Below are 27,664 nucleotides of genomic sequence, written 5' to 3'. Positions count from 1 at the left end.
TTGGCTCTATACATAGCACACTTCTCCACTCGTGTCCTTGCGTGTCCAGGCCTATGACCACAATGCGTTTGTTGGAAACTTGAACTGCCTCAATGTCTATAGACATAATTGTGCCTGGCACTACATCTGTTGGTGTGATTGGGCGGAATATGAAATCGGATGGTATTCTCCACTCTTTGTACCTGTATTCCATAGACGAACATGTCCATGTCAATGGGAATCCCTCTTACTGCAACTTCCTTTGTAATCGTACTTATTAGCAAGAGTGCCCGTACGGGGCATACCCCTGGCGTTGAGCACTCTATTCCCCTTTCAGTAAAGGCTATAGTCATGTTTAACTTACTGAGTAGGTCTCGTCCCATCAAATTGATTGGCGCGTCTTCGTAATACAATAAGGGTGCACGCACTGTTTTTCCCCCCACTGTTACATCAAGATCTTTTGTATAAGGAACTTTTAAAATAGCCCCAGAGAACCCCTGCGTCTCCAAATTTCTTCCTGAGAGCTGAAACCGCCCTTCTGTGAGGCATGATTTTTCTGCTCCAGAGTCTACCATAAAGATAAACTGCTTGTTTCCTATCTCTGCCGCCACTAGTGGTTCTTCATTTGCACTTTGTGTGGTGGATAGGACTGGACACGCAAGTGCTCCCTGTGGGCTGTCCTAGGGCCTCATTACACGGATGGCGGAGAACCATGGCGCTATCAGCGCCATGGTTCATGCCGGTAAAATACCGGCACCGCCTTGGCGGAAAGGGGAATTACCGCCCCATTCCAAGGTTGGCGGGGCGGTAATTCCCCCTTCCACCATTGCCCTTCCCCATTCCCATTTTTGGCCCATAGGACTCAATGGGAATGGGGAAGGCGCTAATTACGGTACCGCAAATTGCGGTACCGTAATTAGCTCCCTGGGTCCCTTTGCGGGTTGGTTTTTAACGCCTGCAAAAAGCAGGCGTTAAATCCCCCAACCCGCAAAGGGACCTCGTAGTAAGGCAGTAAGGATTTACCGGTACCGGTATTTTACCGGTACCGGTAAATCCTTACCGCCATCCGTGTAATGAGGCCCCTAGTCTTGGTATCTTTGCTGAGCTGGCATTGAAAAAACGTTATCACCCACGACCGTTATGCCACGAAATGGTGCAGGGGCACCGTTTGCGGCCGCTGCAAAAGGGTTATTGTTTATGTTCCCTACTGGGTTTTGTCTCGCCATGGGCTGTAGTGCGTTTTACTGTTGTGGCTGCTGTTGCTGTTGCTCCTGTTGTGGGGCTGGCTGTCTTTGTTGCATTTGGGGGTCATAGCAGTATTGATCCTGTTGTCCCCCTCTCCCCATTGGAGCTCCACAAGGGCTACCTGGGTGTGGGCAGCCCCACCCCTGTTCATTGTTCATGGGCAGTTGTTGCTGCTGTTGAAAATACCCTGATGGTCGCATTCTACAATCTCGTGAATAATGTCCCCATCTTCCACAATTCCAACACGACCCCTGTTGTCCTCCATTTGGTCCTCGCCCACCATATCCTCTGTTTCCCATTCCTCCGTATCCTTTCCTTTGCCCGCGATGCCCACCTCTTCCTTGGGCCGGCCTGCTCTGCCACTGAGATCCTTGGCATGGTTGTTCCTCTCCGTTCCACTGTCCCTGATCTTCTCCAACCCACTGCGCTGCTATCCCAACGGGCCTTCCTCCCGCGTTTTCCGCTCCTTCGTTTCCTCTGTCTGCTGTTGCACTGGCAGTAATGGCGGCAACCTTCACTAATTTCGTCTGTACCAATTTTGCTTCGGCAGCCAGCCTTTTTTGCGTGACCTCCTTTTCCTTCTCTTTGATCCTCCTCCAGTGGTGTACAATTATGCTCTGAATTTCAGGCCACCCTTTGGCTTCGATCTCAGCTATTTTGTCCAAGGCCTTCTGCACCTCTTTCGGAAACCCCTTTTTAATGATAAAATAGAATAAAGCTGTTGATTGATTCCATGCCGTACCAGTTTCGCTTCTCCATAAATCTTGCACTCGCAAAATGAATTGCGCAGGATCCTCGTTCTCCTCCATTGTACACTGCATCACTGCATGTAAATCTGGAACGTCTGGAAATGCAAGCCGCAATGCATCCCATACCTATGCTCGAACATTGTTAAATGGGGATCCATCGTGTCGGTCACAGCTCATCGTTACTCCCGGGAACCCTGCCCTTTCCCAGATTGTGTCTGCTTGGTCCCCGATTGCTGAAACTAATAGACTTTTTACATCACCTATAGCTAACGGCACGCCTGCTGTGTTTTTCTCAAATATATGTATCCACTTACCTGCCCCTCCCGTCAGCGGGGGAAGGAGTTTTAACAAGTTGGTTTTGTCCATTTGGGCCCGCGGAATGTAGTTTGGCCTACCTGCTCCTTTATTTATCAGTGGCATTTGTAGTTTTTGTTTCTTTCCCGTTATGCTTGTCTTCCCTTTTTTCGTTTTACTTACCAATATGTTTCCTATCCTCCCTGTTGGTTGTCCTAATCTACCTTGCCATAATGGTGGCGACAGTGTGTCTGGGTAACGGCGGTTTGGCAGTGGGGAACCCTCCACGGCAGCTGCCTCTTCGTATTCATCTAAATCATCCCATATTTCTTCTATTTTTGACTCTAGCTCGTTATTATCCTCCCAGTTTTCCTTGGGTTCACTTCCTTGTCTTTCACCCTGGTCTCCACTTTGTTGACTCTCTGGTGTATCTGGGCGTATAATTCTCACTAGCTTGTTATTCAATCGGAACAGGAACTGTCCTGACTGCCACTCTTGTTCTTGCCTCTGCTGCGATGACGTTCCTTGCGATGCTATAGATTGTCCTGATACCGAGGCTGCTGGGGTTGCATTGCTTGCTTCACCTATCGGGTTTGTGAGATCTGCCAGTGACAGTGGGGGTACCTCCCCTCCCCCTTGCAGCATTTTCCCTTTGTCACATAAAGCTCTTAACCGTGTTATTTCCATTTGTGCGTGTGCTAGTTGACGGTTCAAATCACCTGTTAAACGTGCTATATCCACAGGAGGCGCACTTGTGGGGCCATACTGGCCTCCTTTGTCATATGGTGGAGGTTGGGGGGCTGTTGCACCGCTCTGGGCAGTGGCGGTGGGTGGTATATACAGGGGTTCACTAAACCCTACCACTGGCCTAAGTCATTAAGGGATAGATTTTTGTTACTTCGTTTTCGGTTGCAGTTGTTGAGCATTCCCCTTTTGGTGTCCCACCTACTTCTTCAGGGTTTTTCTGCTTTTCTGTCATTCGGTTTGTACCTACCTCTGCCGTGGGGGAAACTTCCTCAAACATTCGCCATAAATCTAACACTTCTCTCCGGTTCTGTAACTGTTTCCCTTTGTATCGCGCTAGCAAATGTGTTGATACTAGGTCCAACACTCTTTTGTCAAATGATCCTCCTTCTGGCCAAATTGGTGTAACCCTGTCTCCCTTTATCTCAGTGATCCACTGATCGTGATACTTCTGTATCCTGTCGCTATAAAGTGGAAGGTGCTGGCAAATATGTGCCAGTGGTGTTACTCCCCCCATGGCAATGTTTATTTTCCTTTCTTGTGTATTTCAGTACCTTTTGAATCTCTTCCCACCTCTAACTTGGTATATTAGTTACAATATGTAGAAAAAATACGCTCTTTATCAATGCTCACAATTACCATATGTCACATTAGCTTTCCTGAGAGGTGTTACCTGATCACCCCTCACAGTTTATTTCTTTTGCTTTACCTTATCAATCACAAATTACTTGTATTAAAATACTTAAGCGTGTTCAACAAGACATATACATAAAAGCAGACCAGCAAACATATAATCATGCAACATACACATGCACTGCCTACGCACGTTTGTTCTTTCCCTATTCCCGTTACTGTCCCTGTTTTTTCTTCTTCCCCATACTACCCACTATTTCGGATTCACTCCCCACCTCTTTCACCTTTATTATGTCTCAAGATTTCTTACTTCCACGGAAAAAGAATATTCTAAAAACTACTCCGAGCCTCCACGAGACCCCTACTATTTTTCTCTTTATCTCTATTCTGCACTTGGTCGGGACAAATGCTACGCGGCGCCGCCTTCTACCCCCTACGGGCTAGGATACCACTTCTCTTCTTCTTCTCACGTTTTACAACACCTAATGGCCATATAAAGGATAGATCAGAAAAGCCTCACCGTCACTCACGCAGACCCTATTCTTAGCTACCTTCCCTTTGTTGCTAATTCCCTTCTTCCCGTATTCCCCTTACCTTCCTTTGGGGTCTTTGCAACCGGGAATCCACATGTTCAGTCAGGTACTCCGAGGGTCGCCGCTCACGGCCGGACCTCGCTCAGGTCCGTCCCCCAACCAAGCCGTGGCTTGCCTTGGCGAGCAGTTTTTTCGATCGGTTATTCGTCAACCGGGAACCCTTGACCATTTCTTCTTGGTGTGCACAGTCTGGTCAACCGCGGAGGCGATGGTTCTGCTGGGGGGCGCCCTGGATCTCACTGCCGGGCGGCGCAGGCCTCAAGGCACCTCTCTAAATCACGTCACGGGGGTCACCAAAAATGTAGGTGCCTTTCCCCGTCTTACTACGTGTGAGAGAAAAAGAAATAAAATAACAGGCAAAACCCCTTGTCGGGGAAGAGGCACTGAGACCCGGCTGCAAGAGTTCAAAGGATGGTTTATTTCTCCAGCTAGGAAATAACCCAAAAAACTCTAACTCATTTACATCAGTGCCAACATTTATATTAGTTAAAGTAACTCTGACAAAAAATACTAAATGGACCCGATTGGCCAGACGGTGTGGTGCTGTAGGCGTGGGTAGCATCTCTTCCTCCTGGTTGGCTGAGTAGCTGACGGACGTCAAACATCTTGCTCTCCATGCAGGTCATGGTCCGGTCATTGTGGTCACTACCTAAACTAGTATTGTTGCATACTAAATGACAAATTATTTAAAACATTTTATGCTACTTGTCACATTTCTACATAAGTTACACACAATGATTATTGTCAGTACAATTGGGTCATTCGTGGCTTTAATTGAAGGCCTTGACCTTTATTATGCATGTAAAAGAATCAGGGTATGTTTCGCATCTCTTTCTAGGTTTCAAACTCATTAGTGCAAGTAAAAGCATATATAATAATAAAAAATGCTTAAGGTTAGTAGTGGGTGTGTTGGGTGGGTTTCGCAGCACAGGCGAGGGTCGGCACTTGAAAGAAATACCTTACAGGGAGTGCAGGGTCAGGATGGCAATAAATTGTTTTAATGGGGGTGGGTGGCTTGCACGTTTATGAGGACGAATCGAGCAGAAAGTGCTTAGCTCATCTTGGTTCACATGCCGGTTCTCAGACGAACAGTGATCTCAGAGGAAGAAAACTGTAGCATATTGATTGTTGCAACTTTCTCCGGCTACAGTGTGAGAATGGAAGCACAGAGCTTTCCTTCGCAGGGGGAATGCAAGGGTGGGGGCCAGCCAGCTGCCTGCGCGCCTTGTGTGTGTGTGTCTCTATCCTTGCTGCGGTGGAAAGGGGAGCTGAGCATTGCTGCACTATCGCAGTGAGGCCTGTTTATTCAAGATGGAGTCGAAAAGGGGCACAAAAGATGGATGCCCCGTGTCCTGCTCAGTAGTCCCATCTATGTAGTAGTCAACCGTAGTTAACTTTACATAAGGGCAAGGGGCAATTCCACTACCGGAGGCATGCGGTCCAAGCCTTGTACTGAGGAGCGTACGACGCAAGGGGGCCTGAGGACCCCTCGCCCCCATACACCTATTTAGGGAATCAGAAGACATTTGGGTAACAATCCTGTACTGCTTAATTCTATTATTAAGATGGGCAAGATACCGGTTCCTTGGACTAATGCTACAATTGGCCTGCTGTACAAGAAAGGGGGGCGGCACTGTCCTGGGAACTTTAGGCCCTTTTCACTATTGGATTTATCTGCCAAAGTTTTTGCGGGGATATTGCTGGGAAAACTAGTAGAGTGGGCCAACAGACAGAATATAATCAGCCATTTACAACCCGGATTTCAGATGGGCCTCAATACCATAGTCCATGCCTTCCAGCTATACGTATCGCTTAAGAAAATGTCCCTTTATGTTTCATTTATAGACTTGAGATGTGAATTTGATACTGTGCCTATTGCTAAATTGTGGAGGGCCCACTAAGAGCTTGGTATTCCCCCCCCCAGCTTTTATGAGGAATTCACATCTTACACATGGCAAAACTGCTATAGTTAGGTGGAACCTAGCTGGAGATTTGACAACCCAAATATCGATCAACCAAGGGGTACATCAAGGGTGCGTTTTGGCACCGACTTTATATTGTTTGTCTATCAATACAATTATTCCAAGACTTAGCACTTTTGAAGCCGATGCACCCAAATTAGGAAAGGACAAAATTCCCCTAGTACTATTTGCTGATAACACTGTGCTGCTGTCAACGACCCCTGTCGGCTTCCATCAGCAAGTAGAACGGTTGCATGAGGCCTGTAAGTTCTGTGGCTTACTCATAAATTATGATAAAACTAAGTCCATGGTTTTTTACACGCAAGCCAGGGCATAGGGGAACCCCATTCTGAGGATTACCATCGACCGCCATGCCATCGAGCAGGTGGACTCGTTTGTATATCTGGGTGTTAAATTCGCCGGAACATCAGCTGGGTAGGCCAGGTGGATATGTCTATGCAGAGCAATGTCATTTTGAAATTCAGCCAAAGGCATAGCAGTGGAGCAGATTGTCCTGTTCTAAAGCTTTAGAACCAACAGGCAACGACTGCAGGGAGCTTTGGGGGCTGAACTATGGGGCCACTCGTCCGCAATTAAACTGTCCTACATTGAAAATCGCTTCTTAAAAAAGGGCTGTGCCTCCTGTCTCCAACTCCATATGTGACTTTATGGCTGGAGCTTAACCACTATTCTATATTGGACATAATTGCTATCGCCCCTGTTTGGCATAGGCTACGTTCAAGGTCGTTGCCTCATCTCTGTAAATAAAGAGAGGCAATGGCTGATGTTTTGTCCCAGAGTGGCAATCAGAATTTAAAATGGCGTCCCCATGTTCGCTCTACATTGCAGCAGCTTGAACTAGCTGAACTTTGGCAGAATCTGTAGCGAATAGTAGCAAGTACTAAGCGCCTAGTGGATTGTAGTTTCGAGCAGGCACTGAGGGTCAAGGATTTGTCGGCATGTTCTATGTCCACTCTTGCATCTGACTATTTGGTCTCAAAATTGGACTTTCAGTGTGAGGAGTACTTAGATTTATCAACACCAAGATATTTGCGTGCCCTTTAAATAACATTTTCGTTTGTGAACTCTGTCATTGCAAGATCGGATGGCAGTGTGGCAGAGGAGCTCCTCTGAGGCGTGCCTTTGGTGTCAGCTAACAGAGAAAATCCAGCACATTTTCTTATGCCCATTTTATAAGAATCTTAGGTCCTGTTTCCTCAAACCTTTGTTGCGATCAGCTGCAAAGCATAACCTCAGCGATGCTCTAACTTTGCTAACTTTGTTTAAATCGTCTGCTAGCAGGGATATGGTCCTTAGTGTCCTCATATATTTACAGTGCATGGGCAGTGAGAACAAAGGCCCTGCAGTATCTAGGACATGATACAGTGGGGGTCATTACGAGGTTGGAGGTAGCCATGGTGCTATTAGCTCTGTGGCTACCCCCTTACCGCATTCCGGGTCCGGGTTCCCAAAATAGGGACTTACCGGTCTCAAAGGGAATGGGGATGGAGCTAATAATGGTACCGCAATTTGCGGTACCATTATTAGCTCTGAAGTCCCTTAACGGGTCCCTTCCATAACGCCTGGTAAAACCAGGCGTTAAGGAAGGGACCCGCTAAGGGACCTCGGAATAGGGTGGTAAGGGATTACCGGCACCGGTGTCCTTACCGGTGCCGGTAATCCCTTACCTCCAACCTCGTAATGACTCCCTTAGTCTGGGGGCTGTAGTCCTACTGGTTAATGATATTGGGCCTCATTCCAAGGTTGGTGCTAGTCATGACGCTATTAGCGCCATGACTAGCACCAATACCGGTACCGTGTCCGCCTTGGTTTGATGGGGACTTACCGGTCTAGTCTGACCTTTGCGGGGCCTGTAAGTCCCCATTGATAATGTCAGTCCCCATTCCCTTTTGAGCCCCCATAGGGCTCAATGGGAATGGGGAGGGTGCTAATAACGGTACTGAAAATTACGGTACCGTTATTAGCTCTGAAGTCTCTTTGCGGATCCCGACCATAACGCCTGGTAAAAGCAGGCGTTAAGGATGGGGCCACAAAGGGACCTCGTAGTAGGGCGCAAAGGGATTACCAGCACCAATGTCATTAACGGTGCCCGGTATCCCTTTGCGCCTTACTCGGAATGAGGCCCATTCTGTGTCAATTGGTTTTGCAGCCAGTGGATCTTTCAAGTTGCCCAGGGGGTGAACTTCATAGCACTGTCATCTTTTGCTGTAACTATGTCACTGTTGCTGCTCAAAATACATGAACCATGTTTTTTAATATATTGTAATCGTATTATTTGTGTCTTTGGCCCTCATTACAAGTCAGGCGGTGGACCATGGTGCTATTAGCACCATGGTCCATGCCGGATTCCGCCATGGTGGATGGCGGAATTACCGCTCCATTCCAAGGTGAGTGGGGCGGTAATTCCCCATTCACCATTTGCCCTTCCCCATTCCCATTTTTGCCCCATAGGGCATAATGGGCATGGGGAAGGTGCTAATTACGGCACCGTAAATTACGGTGCCGTAATTAGCACCAAGGTCGCTTAGCGCCTTTGACTTTAACGCCTGCAAAAAGCAGGCGTTAAAGTGTGAATCAGGCGTTAAGGGTTAACGGCGCTGACGGCGCTGTTAAACCCTTAACGCCTGACTTGTAATGAGGGCCTTTGTCTTGCTGCAATGAATTTGTTTTACTTTATATTATGAGGTTTCAACATAGTGACGCATTCGATTTCTTTTAGTAATGGAAGCTTGCATATTCTTTTAAAATGTATGCCTGTGCTCTAATTATATATGATATACTAATGTTCACTGTAACTATGTTTAATGTTCACTGTGTTTACACCGCCTGATCAACCAGGGCCATTTGCTGTTGTTTTATATTTATATGCATACTTTTATGGCTTAGTCAAAATAAAGTAAAAAAATAAATAATATAATCCATTGCAATAACTCTCTACAACCTATAACGACACACCACGATTTAGTGCCACATAAGTATATCTTAAATCCATTCTGAAAACCTAAATTTTTGGATAATTTATTGAAAGACTCCCCACTGAAGGGAGTGTGTATCCACCCTCCAGTGAACTTGATGTATTTCTAAAGCCCTAGTGCTCTCACGGGCACTTGGACCATCCAGAAACAGCTATGAATTCAGTGGCCTTGCACATGTAAGCAATGAGCCCAAGTCTACTGAAGGGAAGTTCTGATTGGTCCCAAAGGCAGTGGCAAATGACAGACATTGCTTAGATCCTTCACTTTGTCTGCTTCCCCTCTCTAAATATTGAACCCCTTTTTTCTAAGCCTTCAGGATCCTGGGGACATATCATCATAGGATTGAGTGATGTCGCCAGACCATCGAGCCAGTATGAATGTTGCTCCAGGTGGAGATCCCTCTGTCAAGTGAGAGCTCTATTTCTCACTTGCTCAGTTTTTTGTCAGCTAAACCATCATCCAGAAATCTTAACTGCCTCCAAACCTTAGTGGGATAGATGCATCTACTATGCACTCATTCATGACTCATGCACATTCACTGACTGTCACTAATGCATTGATTAGCTGCCCTGCAATATGTGATCTCTGTGCACTCGCTCATGTTTTGAGCCAGGCTCTTGATATTATAATCCTTTGATTAGTTTGCAAAGGTACTTTTAGCAGTTACAAATCTGTATGGCAGGTGTTAGCCACAGCTCTCTCCATCTGTTGAGTAAGCTTGCAAGAAAGGACTTTGATGGCTTAGCTCAGGACCCTTCCAGAGAGAGATGACTTCTTCTAACCCTTATTTCAGCTGATGAACAATCTACACCACAATCTCAAAACCTCTAGGAGCTTATCAAATAACATATATGCTTATGTCTTTGAAAACATCATCCTTGCAGGCTATGTCTTCCACCTAGATCTTCTGCAGTCATAAACCCAAAAGGCGCTCTCTTGCCAGTTTGCATTAAGATTCTTCAGACACTCTCTAACTTCTAGATAAATGATCAACTCATCAGACCTAGAGAGAGTTGAAGAGATGGATTTATGGAAGAATGTGGCTGGGTGGTTAGGCTTGTTTGTTAGATAGGGGAGTTGGCTGGATGGATGGATGGATGGATGGATGGATGGATGTATGGATGGATGGATTGATCAATGGTACTGAAATTACTGATAGCAATGGTATAGTCCTCGATACATATCGAAACAAGTATTTAGAAATGCACAGATACATAGAATCACGTATACACATCATAGGTCAGCAACCTGTAGCTCTCCAGATGCTTCAGACAGTGCCTCTGTAACCACACATAATTGACTATGCTGGCTGGGGCTGATGGGTGTTGTCAAAAACCTCTGGAAAGGAGGGGTTGCAAAACACTGTTTGAGATTGGTCAGTTACTAAAAACAGCATGTAGAAATGCAGACCAAGTTGACACTTGCACGTCAAACAAAGTTATCTGAGGCCCGGATGGGCTGTTTTATTGCCCATAAATCAATATGAATATTTGGAGATGTTTTTTGTAGCACTGCTTCACGATGTGCAGCTGCTGTGAACTTCGGTAGTAGAGTCACTGGATATTTCACGTCGGACTGCATGTAATGCTGCATATCTTGTTTCATGCTTGTGCTTCATGCAGCTGATGAATCTACCTGCACAAGACAGAACAAAATAATATATACCCTTAATAACTGTTGTCCCAACTCCAGAGTCTCTGCAGAAGAGACTCTATGGCCATGACAAGGAATACAATGAGATGACAGGAATTGGCATTTCATGTGTATGATGTTTGATGGCCAGTAGTGTTGGACTGCAATGTCTGGACTTCTGATGCTGGTTCTAGTCAGAGTAGAGTGGTGTGCTACAATGCCCTAGTTTTCAAATAGTGGACATCAACGTACAATATTTGTTCGCTTCTGAAATGACAGCTCTGTCACTGAATGGGAAAGCCATCCTATTAGAGGTTAAGGATGCTAATGGAAACACTTTCTGACTTTCAGTTGAGGCTCATATTTATAGCCAGTACAATCTCAGCAGATTCAATTATGCCCTGATGTCGCAACTACATTCAATATATGTTGGTGGTCCTCTACTTGTCTCTTGCAATTCCCTTTGTTGGTTTAATTCCAAGAACCAGCAAGAAAATCAGCCCACCTGGCTCCATCGTGCAAGTTATAGATTTGGATCACTAGCGCCAAGCACTTTCTTTTGCTTCATCATAGTTTTCTGAATGTCGCACCATTCACATTTGGGCTATTTTGCACCAAGAGGCCCAGAGCGTGTCATAGAAGACACCTGGTTGTTATGGATGCAGAAGCCATTCAAAATCATAGGCTTTGTACAGGAACTTCCCTGTCCCTTCTAATTCTATTCAAAACTATAGTCACCAGTGGGTAGGGAGTGGAAGCATGTGTACCCACAAAACATATACATGGTGTCTACTAACACTGTCTTAACCGCTGTGTTCACACACTGCCACCGCTCTAATTGTCCATAACCAAAAATGTGCTATGACACATTTCCACACCTTCTTCCGGCTCTACTCCACTTGCAAAATGTAACAGGATTTCACCTACTGTAACTGGGAGGTGCAGGGGCACAAACGGCGACTGGTCAGGCAGGCTCAACCTGTGGCAGGTGTCTGTCTTCTGCTCTCATTGGAGAAGGACACACCTCAGAGTGTTTCCAAAGTTTCTTTAGTGAGAATGCAGAGGAGATGGACAAGTCACAGCTCAGTCACAGATCCATAACTCAGCAGTTATCAGCTTTCAGAGTTTTGAGGGATCCAGCAGATTTGGGAGCCAATCTGGGTTTATGGCTGCAAGACGCAGCTTTGGTTGCTGCTTTCTGTACTTCTGAAGGAGGTAATTGTGTGACACTGTTGTACTCTGGCACACTGCTGGCTGCAACACCATAGGGATAAACAGCAGTATTTCCATTCCATGGTGTCTCCTTTACAGATATAGCAATCTCATGCACAACAGAGGTACACCTGTTTACTTAGAGGTAGTAACGTAATACAAAATGGCTGATATTTACTATGTCCTAAAAGTGATATGTGCTAGCGGAATACTGTGTAATATATGAACTTTATAATAACACACTCACGTTTTCCTTTGTGTTTTCACAGCTGATTTGATCTGTAAAAGACATAAAATGATAAATGTTAAAGGTGTGCATATTCTGCCCAGTAGTGCTCAGATACTCCCCCAAAAAGTTTCACTTGTAGGTGGTAGGAACACATTAAGTTTAATTAGCACCCACAAAGGATATAATGGCCCATCCAGATGCTCAAATGGTGGGCTGACACCGCCGGTAATGGTCTCTATCCGTGGAAACCTGCCACCTGCACACAAGCAACCCTTTTGCATGGTTCTTTCATTCGCCCCACAGTTCACCCTTATCTTGCCCACCTGCCTCCTGCCAACCCCCCCTCCTACCCATACCCATACCCCATTTACTTTCTACCTCACACTATGCCTCTCTCTCTGATCCTCCTCCCAGGGAAATGAAGGAAATGGGAAATGAAGGATAGATTATACTCAGAACTCCCTTTCCCATTTTCATGGCTGCCATCTACATTTCAAGGGCTCCTTGCTAAACCCTAATTTACCAACAGAGACCAACTGGACATTTTCTCCACTACCATTTCCACCATCCTGATGAAGGACAACCACATACAAGCTTCATTAAACAGCTTCATCAATTTGGCCGAAAGTAGTGTTGACGATCCTCCCACCACACCAGTGTTCATCGCTAACACTGATATTTGTTCACCAGAATCTTGTATTGTGTTTACATGTTACTTGTTAATTGAGTTTCTGAGATTGTAGAAAACATGTTCTATGTTCACTAAATCCAGTCAATCTGACTGGACTGTACTTTTCTATGTTGTGTACAGAATTGTAAATTAACTAGTGTTCCTGGTTGTTTTTCTTTATTATGATAAACAAATGTATATATTAAACATATTGGGACCAACATTTTCCTGACCCTTACCAATTTGAAATACTGGATCTTTCTACTTGCAGGGGTGTAATCATGAAAGTGTGTGCTTTCTCTCACCCTGATTATTGTGTGATTATATAAATGCCATCTACATTTGCCACAAGAAAAGGCTTGAACTCTATCCTTCCAGACTTAGTGAGAGAGATGGGATAGGAGATAGAGTAGCAGTTTGAGAAGATGAGAGAAATTGAGAGCACCATGGAAGGTGCAAAGAGGAAAGAGGAGAGAGTGAGAGAGAAAATGAACAACACAGGATGCACCAGAGGGGAGGGTTCACACAGAAGGGAGCACACAGGAAGAATTTTAAAACAATGACCCTAGAGCTGTCCAGTGGTTATATCCAGATGTTCCTCTAGCAAAAAAAGAGGATTATGGCTTTCCATTGTGGTGTGTGGACAATGCGGCTAAACAGGCTTACCTGTATGATTATTACAAAGACCAGGGCATACATTTGCGTATTGGACACATCAAAGACAACCCCACTCAGAGGCTGTTGGCAAAACTATGCCTTCAGTCAATGTGGGGCAAGTTTGCACAAAGAGGTAATTTGTCAAACACAACCATCATCACAGATCCTGATGAGCCTCATGCTTATTTATTCGATAATTCTTACGATGTGAGCAGCTGCATGTTCACAGATGATGAAACAGCTTGTTTATGCTGGTGATACACAGAGGAATATCCAACAACTTCTAACAATACTAATATATGCATAGCCGCATTCACAACCACTCATGTGTGCTTAAAGCTGTATGGTGTGATGGAAGAGAGGGTTCTGTATCATGACACTGATAGTGTTATTGTCAACCGCTAGGGGATGTCAATCAGCCCACCAGCGATTATCTAGGGGATCTAACTGCAGAGCTCGGCCCTGATTAGTACATTGTGGAGTTTGTACCCGCTGCCTAAAACAAATGCCTATCACAAATCTCTAGGGACTATCAGTATGAAAGTGAAAGGCATAACGCTGAACGTTAACAATACAGTCAAAATTAATTTTGACAATTTGTACAGTCGCATAGACAGGGAGATTCGCGTAACACCCCAAGGTCTATCACCGTTACACAGCCATGTATCGTGCGCGATAAAAAACAATGGGAAATCACCACAAGTACTCTACAGAAGACTCTCAGCATTGTGTTTATTAAAAGGATGCTGACAGTAGGTGGCCTAAAGCATCCGTAGGGCCATTGAGTGCCTGGTGTTATGGATACCAGACTGGAACATCAATTTGCATTTGTTCTGGCCAGCTCTTCCAGCTGTGGTATGCACTGTTTTGTCAGAAAACCCCTAGAAAATGCCCATACAGCGATGGCCCACATACCAAAAATTATTGTATGAATCTGCAGCTGATAGCAGTCTCTCTATACAACTTTATAGCACCAGTTTAAACCCCTCCAATTTGTAGAAGATATGCTGGACAGTCTCAACGATGATCACCTGCTACCTCAGAGCATGGTGAATATGGTCAAAGAGGACGATTTGACGACAGAGGGTGGTCAGAGTGCTGAACTAGAAAATGCCTTTACTCAGTATTCACATCACTGCAATGTAAGCATTTGCTATATCATGCTGAACAAGGGCGTGAGCAACATATCTATAACACTAAAGGCTAGTTAAAAACCCCTGTAATAAGCAACAACTAGGCATGATAGCTTGACAGAAGTATCTATCCAAAACAACATTTTTCATAAAGGCTTTTGAAGACGCTACTAGTAAACCCTACAGATATCTGTTGATTGATTTAAAAACAACCACTCTAGAGGATTATAGATTGTGCACTGATATATTCCCACTTGGTCTACCCATTTTCTATATCCATAAAAAGACATCTAAAAGTTCTAGAAAACACCCTTAACCACAGTACCGTGTCAATAGCTGTTAGAGCTTTCAACCTGTTGGCATGCATACAGAGAAATGTTTCACTGCTCAAAATGCTTGTATATGCCACCGTTCAACAACGCAGGCCATTCTAGAACTGCCCACTGACGATCTGGTTGCCACCATTTTGGAGATTGCCCAGAACACTTTAAAGGAACACGTCCCCCTAACACAGAGCCAAGTAAGTCTGCTAAAGGGTGTCATCAAGAAACTGGTTAATAGCAGGGATCAATATGGACTAAAAGAAACGTTGTCTCACAGGACGGTGGATTCATAGGATCTCTCATAGGCATAGCCTACCTGTATTCAGCAGATTGCTTGAGAGACAGTAATGGAGCATGCTCACAAAGTGTATTTGGTGGACAAGCACCATTTGAAAAACCTGGCACCCGCACCCCCAGAGGATTGGAATATACGGAAGGTTAACAGCAGGTGGATCGACTCGAAAATGAAGGATGTTTTAAACAAGACTAATTTAATGGCTCATGACAAAGCGGCCTTATAAGCAGATATTCTGCATAAATACTTAAAACACGCTGAGAAAAGTGATGCAGAAAAGAACAAACTAACATTACACATGTCCCCAGATGAATCTAGCAGTGTGAAGGTTCCACAATCAGTAGACCCTGTTATGGCAGACATGGTGAATACACGTAGACAATGCTATAAACCTAATACGGATCTATTGCTACATAAAATGGAGCTTGAAAAGGATGTGGCGGCATGGACCAATAAAGGATAATTTATCTATAGAAGTTGGGTTGTAAGGGGCTCGAACCTCCATGATCTAGTTTGGGGTATTACAATTCGACAGCCAACTTTTATAAAAATGCCCCCAGCGGCTAGAACAAGTTCATGCAGGCATTTACTGAATTAAATATCCCAACATCCATTGTCAGTACTGTTACACAACAATGCCTACTGGAGAGGCTAAAAATGGGTTCCCCCACTACCACACAACAAAAACAACACAGGCCTATAAATACAACCAGGGCAATCACCCCTACAAACAGATTCTGATCACCCAGTCACAAGGGCAGGGGCCTTCATGGGGCTTTAAAGACTCTTTACCCACCAACTACTATGATGACTCCGCTGTCTATACCTCTAAAGCGCCTCGGCCTCGCAGGAGATGCATATGCCCGGTTGTCTGATTAGTGCCAACAACCGATAGCTTAGACATATTTTAAAAAATATAACTGTTTTAAGTACAACTGATGCCTTTTATCTTCTGTGTATTAAACATACTGTTTTAAGTATAGCCGTTGCCTTTCCTCATTTTTTTAAATTAAATGTCTTTTATAAATACATATTTTAACAAAAGATAAAGTGGACTGATTGTTTATTATGTTGCAGTACCTATGTATAAGTACACACAACACTTGTTGATTTTTAATAGTTATTGTATCCATACACAATAACACTAAATAGAACAAACACATCTGAATGTCTGATACAGGGATACAGGGTAAGTAAAAATTCTGCAAGCTCTATACACGTGTCATTTCTTATTATTATTGAATCTCGTCACCATTTGATAATTTTGTTTGCAATTGTTTGAGTACATTTTGAAAACAGCCGACAGCAATCTCCATTCATACATTTGACTGATAAAGAATATATAGTGTTTTCTGCATGCTATCCGTTTGGCGGCACAGTGGTATAACGTTAATACTTTGCAATGCTTTTCACATAATCCGTTAACACACAGGCGCATATGGGGTGTTGCAGTAGGTGTACCAAGCTGTCAAGCACAATTAGAGTATCCCCCTCCAATCACAGAGCTATCCAATGCATTCCACCACGGGTCTGTGGAACGGTGTGCACCAACAGGCTAACCGGCCGGGTGGAGAGTAGTTGCATGGTCTATATAACGCTGGCATACATGCCATGAAATGTTTTCCCGGTGTGCCTATGGTTACGCCAGAATCCTTTTATCTGTAGACTATCCATTAAATATGAAAGAGTATGTTTAGTTGTGTGTTTATCTTGGCAACACTATCAAAAACGCTCCACACTAGAAGCAAGCTCTCAGGTTTCCTTCAAAATTTATATCAGCTCGTCGGTTCCCACTCCTCAATAGGTTAGATGATGTGTTGTCAGATCTTAGATCGAAGGCCAGTAGTGTGCAGTAATTGTGTGGGGATGCAACTGCCACATCACACATGTGCTTCCTCGCAATAGACACCAACCCCATGTACTCCCTGGTTATGTTTGGAAGTCCAAAGTCAGGTATGTATGCTTTGGCTGCGATCAAGACACCACCCTTATGCAACGCTGCATAGTTCACAAGCGTATGTGCCTGTGAGCAACACTGTTTCAACAATCTCCATGATGAGTATTTTTTGGAGTTTTCCCAGGAACAAGTTGTCTTGACTGGGAACACGGCTACCGATAGGAATGCTGAAGTTTTTAAGGGCTACCCTCTCAAGTGGGTACTTCACGTTAGGTATTTGCAACGCCTCTGCATGTGCTAGTCTAATGGTTGTGGAGAAACTCAAACTTTTAAAGAACATACTAGAAGATACAATGACTAGCTTCTATAGTTCGGCATCCACGCTGATGAGACAGAAAGCGTTTGTGTTTCTGGATAGTTTCACTTTAAGGTCGACGCAGCTGATCAACAGTTTATCCTGGAAGAAAAGGTCTGAATGCAGACGACCTAATAAATCAAATGTTCTACTGAGCCTGGCGTAGCAGGTTCTCTTTACGAACACTGCATTCTCACGATCCAGAACAGTGACGTTGAACTGTCCCGCAGTGTCTTGCTAAAAGATACCTGCCTATAGCTGGTTTTCCAAGGCATTAGCCCCATAATTTAATATGCTCAATATATAGGCCCTTTAGGCATACATATTATCACTGTGTGTTATCATTCATTCGCCCAATGTTACATCCACCTGGTTGAACATCGTGGCTATGGGGTATGCAATCATAGCCACTAGCGCGTCAACCGCAATGTTGGTGACATCATCATTTGTTATTTTACAAGTTAGATGCAATAGTGTGTCGTTCAAATCCAGATACATGTTGGTCGATCCCGATACAAAAAATTCTATGGGGGCTAGCGGCCATAGTGCCGCCAGAGGCAACACCTCCATGAAAAAACTGTTCTCGATGCTGGTTTTGGTCTGCGGTACGCTGAAGAGATCAAACTGTGATTTCACACACTCCCCGGTGGGCCAGTGTCAGAAGGTCATTGTTCTTTACAAGATATCACTGCTCTGGTGTCTTTTAGGGCTAACATGCTTCTTCTTAGTCTGATGTCTACGTTGGACCCTGGAGCTTCTTTTCTTAATGGGTTTCACTGGTTTGCGTAGATGGGATGTGGATCTCTTCCTCTTAACACTCCTCCAAGGTCTATAAATGAAGCCTGATCCGTCTTGCCCCTCCTTTTTCTGTTTGGTGAGATGGTTGGCAACCGCTGTTGTCACACTCCCCATGAGTGGCAGCCAATTTCATGTGTGGTTTAGCTAATACAAAGCCGCGCCCTCGGAAGGGCATTGAAGAGACTTCCGGCGCTGACCCCCCACAGGATAGAACCTCAAGGTGGAGCGGGGAGTCAGACCGCAAAGTCGGTAAGGGATCACCGTGATGATTCCTGCAACAAACACAGGCCTCATAGACAGGTTTCTAGTGATGCCTAGGTTAATAGAAAATGTACTTTCTCTTCAGAAAAGAATGGTGTATCTATTAAAAAGACGTTACTAAACACTAGATCATTAGATAAACATGCTCTTGAAATACGTGATTATATTATCGACCAGATATCATGGCTATCACAGAAACATGGTTACAGGAGTCTAGTGGCCCCAACCTTGACTTAGCTACTCCACCCAGTTATTTTGTTTTCCTGCCAGAATAGAGATGTCAATAGAGGTGGAGGGGTGGCCATCATTGCCCACTCTCACCTCAATTTCTTTCAAACCCCAGTGGTATGTCGGGGTGCAGAAATTCTGTTCCTTAAAAGTACCCCGTCCGTGACTAACTGTATAAACATCATATTGCTATATCATCCCCCCCATGAAACTGAATATTTTCAGCATGATTTTACTGGGCTCTTATCTTTGTTTCACAGACCCAATGCAGCTTCAATTGTGCTGGGTGACTTTAACAACTGCCTATTCAACCCACTCGATTCTACGGATCTGCAGCTTGAGAAATGATTTGCCAGAAATACATTTGTTTTTGCGAATGGAAAGGAGTCTACACATAACCTAGGCAACAGGCTGGACTGGTTGACCAGTAGAACCTACCTCTAAGCCCTACAGTTGTCCAGCCTTGCGCATGGTCTGACCACTCTTTTGTTTCCTTTGCGTTTGTGTTTCCTTGTATTTATCATCAGAAAAGTAATCCCACGTGCAAAGTATCTAGTTGACATTTTTATAAAATCAGTAAAGTGAACCTGGAATCTTGCTTATCTTCACTGATGCTGACTACATCTGCTACAGACTCTGCCAGTTTATTGGAGGCTGAATTTGACAAATGTTTTCTGACTATGTTGGATCAGGTTGCTCCCATTACCACTAAAAGTGTAAGAGAGAAGGGAAATAATCAAAAATGGTATGGTAAGGCCTTACACGTCATGAAAAAGAAAAAACAGAAAGCAGAAAGAGCCTGGATACAAGACCAATCCCCAGCCAATCGGGAATAATGCAAGATCATTGAAAGAATATATAGATTAAGTTTTATTGGCAAAAAAATCTTTCCTGGACTGTCAAATTGTAGATGCAGAAAATAACTCCAAGAAATTATTCCAGGTTCTCGGGGACCTCGAAAAACCCACAGTTACTTTACAGATCTCCACCCCCCACTAACACTGATTGTGAAAGCATCCAAGCTGCTTTTACAGCTAAAATACTTGCTGCCCAAACCAAAACCCAGGCCAATTTGATAGGGAGGGAATCTAGTAACCCCACTACACCGGTGGATACCTTAGACCAATCCCCCCTTGTGGGCTTCACATTTAGAGGTGTATCTGAGGACACTTTGGCTAATATTATATCTAATATGAGGCCAACCACTTGCTCTGGTGAGTTACTGCCGTCCATAATCATTTTGGACAATAAGTCTTTGTTCCTTCCTTTTCTTACTCGATTAATTGATGCCAGTTTTCGGGACAGTTGTGTCCCTGAGGTACTGAAGAGGGTCTCGGTTACCGCTTTACTGAAAAAACCTGACCTTGACCCTAAAGACTATTCCAAATTTAGGCCCATTGCTAACTCCCCTTTTTTCTTGAAGATGTTGGATAAAGTAGCCACACTGCAGCTTCAAGAGTTTTTGGAGAAATCTGGAGCTTTCCACTTTATATAATCGGGCTTTCGGACTAATTATGGCAAGGGAGAGCGCATTGCTAGATATGAAATCAGAGATGCTCCAGATCATGGATCAAGGCAGGGCCGGACTGCTGATGTTTTTGGACTTATCAGCAGCCGTTGACCTTGTCAACCATGATATGTTGGTGGACAGGCTGAGGGTCTCGACCGGCATGTCGGATAATGCCTTGGCATGGATTAGATCTTTCTTGACAGACTGCCACTCACAGATCGCCTGGGCCAACGCACGGTCCCCAGAGGAGCTCGTCAAATGTGAAGTTCCTCATGGTGCGTGCATGTCTCCATGTCTTTTCAACATGTACTGCCGCTCTTTGTGTGATCTGTTGGCCGGGTTGAGTGTCCTTTCTACCAACTATGCCGATGACACCCAGCTCATCTTCAAAATGAGTGGCAACTATGTGGAGGACTCAGAGACTATAAATAAAGTGTATGCCGCCATCCAACAATGGATGATTATAATTGGCATGTGCCTTAATGCCAACAAAATGGAGACGTTGATTTTTGGCTCGTCTCAGGCAAGATCTAATCTGGATCCACAATACTCCGCTTTCTGTTTGGAAGGCCATGTTATTCCAACCATGGATAAAGTTAAGATGCTGTGTATTGTGTTTGAGGCCTCTCTGAACATTAATGCCAACGCAGAGAGTATTGTAAACAAGGCACAATATACACTGTGTCTTCTTAGGTTGGTCAAACCCTATGTCTATGAGACAAATTGTGCCACTCTGGTGCGTGCCCTGGTGATGCCCATATTAGATTATTGTAATGCTCTGATGCTGGGCTCTAGCAACAACAGTCTTAGATGCCTCCAGGTCCTTCAGAATGATGCGGTATGCATCATCAAGTTTATACCAAGACATGAACCTATCTCTGCCCACAGGAGAAGCCTTCATTGGCTCCCGGTGGAAGCTCGTATTCAATTCAAGGCCTTGACACTGGTGCATAAATGCATCTAAGGGCAAGCCCCTAGCTATTTTAGAGAATCTGTACTCCGACCAGGTTCACTAGATCTAGTGAAGGAACTTGTATTTCAGTCCCCTGGAGTAAGAGGGTTAGAGGACTTGGGCAGGTCTTTTATTGTACAGGTAGCTCCCTTGTGGAACAAGCTCCCTCTGTCTCTCAGGGGGGCTTCTCCAGTGTCACGTTTGTCTTTGTCTGTATGCCTTCTTCTTCTTTTTCTGTGCCCTGATGCCTACGAGCTTTCGGTGCACTACAAGTGCAAATAATAATAATAATAATAATAATAATAATAATAATAATGATACGGCTGAACCCTGCTCCATGCATTACAGGGCTTCCGATAAAATATGGCTATGCCTCGGCCCTGTAATATTCCATATAGGCCCTGGAGTCCCCGTACTTCTTCACACAGCCATTGTAACACTGTTTTCTTAGTTCTTCAGCCAGAGTGGTCTCAAGTGCAGCTGCAGCCAGATTATTCTGTATTTAAATTATAAAAACTGTCCTTGATCGTCTATTATCTGTATGTTTATGGTGTCTAAATGTTTTTTTCTCTAATCCCCATAGTTCTAAGTAAGTGCATAACTATCCCCCACCCTTTGATATTCCACTAAATTGCTGTAAATCAGTAAGCTGTAATAACCACCGTTAATATCAGCTCAGGCATTGTCCCACAGTTCTACACAATTCGAATGTGTTGCACGGTTCCTAATATGTTATGAAGTCTCCCCAGACGCGTCTGGTCCCTGAAGAATAACTGTCTGTTGGTGCTGGTTTATATGTAACACTCTATCACCATACTCAGGTATGTTTAAAATACTTTTGTTAATGACTCTGCCAAGAAACTGTATATTTGGGTAATGCCCCTCTGTGCATCATCCTGGTTAAAGACTTGGTGGGTATGTTTGTTTTAAGATAAACATGGTGTCCCCGCTGCCCAGAGTACCCCACAATCTGACATATTGAACTTCTGTGATGGCTACAGTCCACTGTCCGTCCAAATTCACGGTTTTGGTCAGCTTCATGGTGAAGTAGGATATTTTGTTCTCTGGGAATGTATCTGTGAACGGGTGGGTTGCTGGGGAGCATAATATAAAAAGGTGTAGACTCCATTACTTTCCTGCTATACACCTGTGGCCTTTAGAGAACCCGCGTCCACCAACTGTTCAATTTCAAAGTCCACTCCAATCTTTCACTAGATATTGCTTCTTAACTCTATGGCCTTTACTAGTTATAACTTCTTCTATTCTTTAAACTCTGTGTTGGTCTTTGCTGACTTTCTGGATCTCACCCCTATAAAAACACCTTGAACAGATTCTCCTAAGTAATCAATTAGCCTGTATGTATAAAGACCTTCCAGGAGAGCCACTCCATCTATGATAAAGATCTCACTGCTGTAGTTCTGCTCAAACCCCTTTGTAAAGATGGACTTGAGTTTTGAGATATGCACATGATCCTCTTTTTAAAGGGAGTTTGTGTCTCCTTTTCAGAAAGTCTTTTGGCATACAGGTTTTTCTAGACCTTCAAGGAATTTTGGGGTGTTACAGCAATGGGGTTTGTTTTAATATGCCACATGTTGTACACATTTATAAATGTGGGTAACACGTCCACATATCTATGGGTGTTTTGAGCTGTGAAGAAGCATCAGATCTGTGTTTTAAAAGTACTCGCCCGCTGCTAAATATGTGTTTAAAAACTGTCACTACACTGTGACCCCTCTTGTCTTTTAAAGCCTCAACCTAGGCGTATATTGATGAGACTTTGATAGCGGCTAGAATATAGCGGATGCCAACATTGTCCTCCTGTAACTGCCATATATCCATGATATCTGCCTGCCATTGTTGATCGATATCAGATACCTTGGTCATTCGTCATTTAATTTATTTTTGCAACGGCTTGTGCAGCATGTAGGTCTCCTGATCCGAAAGCTATGTCTTGACAGCGCTCCTTGACACATTCTCACCATCAGTTCTCAGTTTACGATATACAAGTCTTCAACACCTCCATAACTATCAACAGCAGCTTCATTCATTGTAATACATTGTAGGCAGCTTTACACGGGAGATGTTCACCCCATTGAGACACGCGGTTTTATAGACAACAGATTTTTATTAACATTGACACCCTCAGATTGGTATTCACACTGAATATTTTGGGTTATCAGCTGCTGTACAATTACCAATCAGGCTGCAACTTCTGCAGTATGCGCAATTAGGGATGCACACACTTCTGTTCACCGCATCAATAAACAAACATGCACCGCATAGCAGTGACTGATAAAAATGTATAAAGCTCCTTATCAAACAACCAATATTCTTTAGCACCTCAGAAATGCTGTTTCATATCGTACACCTTCAGTCTCAATATAGGTCCCACAGGTGGCCATAAATCGTCCAACCCCCCCTTTGTAGTGCATTTCCCAGTACAGGTCCATTGTAGGGTGCCATCTGGTGGAACATATGCTTGCGATACATAGCATATTATAACAGTCACATCTGTATACCTGCGGTGGTGTGTACAAATAACACAACATCCTGGGCTATATACTGCCAAGATGCTCTTTAAGTAAAGCCAACAGTAATTACTGTACAAATCCTCTGGCGTGTTTCACATTAAATTGACAGCTTTGCAACAGGTGTTCATTTTTTATTACCTGCAAATATGCGTAAAATACATGTAAATTATCTACATTCTCAATCTTCATAGGTCAGTTTATGGGGCAACATGCACATTGCTCTGCTGTACTGGCTTTGATATACCTTATCCCTGTCCAAAATGCTTCATTTTCAAGAGGGGGTTATTTGTCACTTGTTTAGCCCACAACGTTTTAGACACACATTGTGCCGCCCCATTCCCAACACTTTGCTGGGTTAATGGCTACATTAGGTGCATCTTTTTTACAAGACGTTCAGGGCACAATATGTAGCATATTTTACATAATGATTTATCTGTATAGGATATTTCCAAACATTCATGAGCATCCTGCTGTGGATCATCAATTTTATAACTGGTGCACCATCTGTGAAAGTGCTGTTTTAAACACGGGTTCACCACTATAGCTGTGAAGCTCTGAATAGCTAGGATATCAAGCCAGGTCACAACTGCTGTGTCTACATCATCTTTAACTGTAGTACCCAAATTGATTGTTTACAAAGGATCGTATGATAAATCCATCCGAATTTGGCCAGTACCATTCGATCATTTGGAAACGATCAGTTTGGGTATTCACTACCAAACATGGGGAGCAGGTATATGGGCGTGTCCCCCGCTCCCCATGTTTGGTAATGATGGCCTTTGGGGATAGCAGGGGTGTCCCCCGCTTCCGAAGATTTGGAGGCGGGGACAAAAAAAAAACGGACCGAGCAGCATCGGATCTGACCCACGTAGGAGGGACGGATCTGACGCTGCAGGGTCAGAAAGAAAGCGGACGTGAAAAAGGTAAGTAGGGGTGGGTGGGGGAATGTTTTGGGGCAGTGGGAGGTTTAAGTTTGGCATGATTTGGCCACAGCAAAATTGCCTTTGTGGCCGAATTGACCAAGGTCAATTCGGCCGTGAACAATTGTGCCACGTCCAAATCGTATACATCCTCTTTAACGCTATCAGTGTTCATTAGCGAAATACATTCCTTACATAGGCTATTATCGCAAATCCCTGGGTTTTCTATTTGATTTGAACAACAAAAATAATAAATATTGACAGCGTCTGCTACAGCTTGGCTCTCCACATTGCCATCCTTTTGATCAGTTAAAGGCTGTAGACAAAAACAGAAATACCTGGTTTTAACTCTGGCTAGTTCTGACACCGATACAAAATACAAACGTTTGCTTTAAAAATATACCCACCGGTTGACATAAAATGTGATATTCAAACTCAAGACCCCTCATTCTTTTCCAAAGGACCACCGGGTCGGGGTCACTCTCTGTCAGCAATGCATCATTCTACATGGACTCGTATCCGCTGTCTTCAGGCATCATTTTGTCTGAACATGATCGCATGGGCTCTACCACCTTGGGTGCTCGAGAACCACATCATCACCCCAGATTTCCAAATTAGCCGTGGCTATTAGTGTATCCTCCTGAATGTTTTCAATAAAATCTCCAAAAGACCGACCCATAAGAGTGGCGGTAAGCATCGGCTCACTGCCTACAGAAAGTGTAACCATGTTCTCACTGAGCTTCCCAGCTTCGCGGTCCTTCATCAAATCCTTAGAGTCCTTCAGTACATCAAGACTGTTGCATCTTCCCATAAGATACTAAGGTGCATAACTATCATTGGAATCTCTGGAGCTTCCAGGAGCGGATCCCCCCTCATAATAACTGTAGTTGTTCAAAATTACAGTTTCCTTGACACCAAGCTGGATAGCCCCAAAAAGTCTGAAGAGCCCACATGTTTTCAAGGCCTACAGTAACAGCTATATAGCTGCATTGTAAGACCCACTCCTAATAGTGTCATAGCCTTAGAACTGCCCATAGGTATGTACCAATTTATATCTAATCCATTGATACTCTTATCCAATTTATATAAAATGCATATCAAATGTAAATAAAAAATGTTTGGGGTACTTAAATGTATATACAACATTTTAGGGCTCAATTACATTTTTTGGAGTGCAATCACATGCGTAGACGTTGGGGCAATGGGAGAGGGTTGGGCCACCAGTCAACGGAAACACTTGATGAAAAGTATCCCACTATACTACTACTGTCAGCTCCTGCAAAAATTGTGTGGCAGAGTCCTGAAATACTCCTCTTCTTCATCTAGTACAATGACAATAATCAACCATAGTCTAGGGATGTTTCTTTGAGAAACATTCTGAGGTCATTCTTCTAGAACTGCATATAGTAATAGAATTCAACGGCTGATAGAAAGGGTCAATTCTATCCTTAACATGTCGTTATAATAGAGACACTAGTTGGTTTTAAGCGTGTTTGGTACTTTTATTGCCAGTGTAGGACGCAAGTGTTTGTAATCTGTTTTTGACCTTGTCTTCAGCACTTTTGCTTGGAGGTTGATCCAGGCATTTATTAAACCAAGGAGTCTGTCATACCAACACGTTCTCTCGTTTCCTGCAGACAAACCTACATTGGTTCAGCACAACAATTTGAACATGACTGTTTGATTGTGACATTGTGACCATGGCCATTGAATTGCTTTCCCCTTACTTACAGTGAGAGTGTTTCCTGATACACATACCCCCCTTCTCTACCCACCCCCCACTATTCCATTACCACTATCAATATATCTATATATCCATATATATACATATATTCAGTGAAATAACGTTAGTTGAAATGATGTTAATGTGCCGATTTAAATCAATAAAATCCTTAAAATGCATCAGGTGTTGGAAGCTACACCACCTTATCTTTGAGGTCCCCATTACGCAGGACCAAAGCGCACTGATGACATCACATATGACACCATCAATGATATCAAGTAAGAGATGCAACATTTAATAACCATGTTTCTGTGTATAAGGGTGGATTCAAGTGCAAAGCTTGATTGGAGTTTGCATTTAAAAATACTGTCCATTTTCAATAACGTTATTCTTACACAGCAGCGTGACTAGCATTTACCATGATGAGATACTCTAGTACTTTTATCACTCTGTTCTAAAAACAATCTCCCATGCAAAGAAGACTTTTGCCTTGGCACTGGACCACCAGAGAATACAACATACAGGAGAAGGAACAGTTTCCGAAATCATTGTATCTTCATGTATTAGACTACTTACTGTCAGTTTAAAAAAATAAAAACGTATATGTTGACCATGACAAAAGGTAAAGGTTAGCACTGGTGGCCCGCAAAGGTAAACCATGCTGAAAAATACTCTAAATTAGCGAGGCGACAGGTTTATCAAGACAAGGGTAACATGGACTGAATTGAGGAAATCTGTAATAGTATTAGTGCCAGTGTTTGCTATGATATGATATGATGTGGCATTTTTAAAGCTTGCATTTTGCTATATGTTTTGGACTATGACTTCCATGATCCCTCGCCCTTTCCTATGCTGGGTAGGGCTAGTGGAAGTTGTAATGTAAAACCTCTGGAGGTCCAATGATTGCAAACTCCCGCTGTATTGCATCTGAAAATGTAGATTTCTATGTGCAAGCCCAACTTTCTGTAGCTATCCTACCACTATTTACACTCCATGATAAAAGTTTTTGGACCTTCATAAAAGACATGGCATATTGCATCTGTACTAGAATGCACTCTCTCTCTATATATAACTTCAAATACAGCCAAAAATAGTTTCCCTATGGCTGGCACTTACCAGTAAGGTAATTGAGGAGGTTATCAGT

The 27,664-nt window shown here is 43.7% G+C and overlaps 1 protein-coding gene across 1 annotated transcript in view; it reads right to left on the bottom strand.

Moving 5' to 3' along the window:
• Positions 1 to 10,632: 10,632 nt before the first annotated feature.
• Positions 10,633 to 27,664, bottom strand: part of LOC138513089 (uncharacterized) — a 410,124-nt gene continuing 393,092 nt past the window's right edge. The window contains exons 7-8 of the mRNA XM_069627758.1: positions 12,286 to 12,317; positions 10,633 to 10,829 (exon numbers count right to left, since the gene is read on the bottom strand). Of these exons, the coding sequence (XP_069483859.1) occupies positions 10,809 to 10,829; positions 12,286 to 12,317 (53 nt within the window). The 3' untranslated portion in view covers positions 10,633 to 10,808. The remainder of the gene's footprint in view (positions 10,830 to 12,285; positions 12,318 to 27,664) is intronic.

The sequence above is a fragment of the Ambystoma mexicanum genome, chromosome 12, assembly GCF_040938575.1.
Source record: "Ambystoma mexicanum isolate Mex_15411 chromosome 12, UKY_AmexF1_1, whole genome shotgun sequence".
NCBI classification, from domain to species: Eukaryota; Metazoa; Chordata; class Amphibia; order Caudata; family Ambystomatidae; genus Ambystoma; species Ambystoma mexicanum.
Note: the sequence above shows the minus strand (reverse complement) of the source record. Positions and strands in the feature narration are given on the sequence as shown.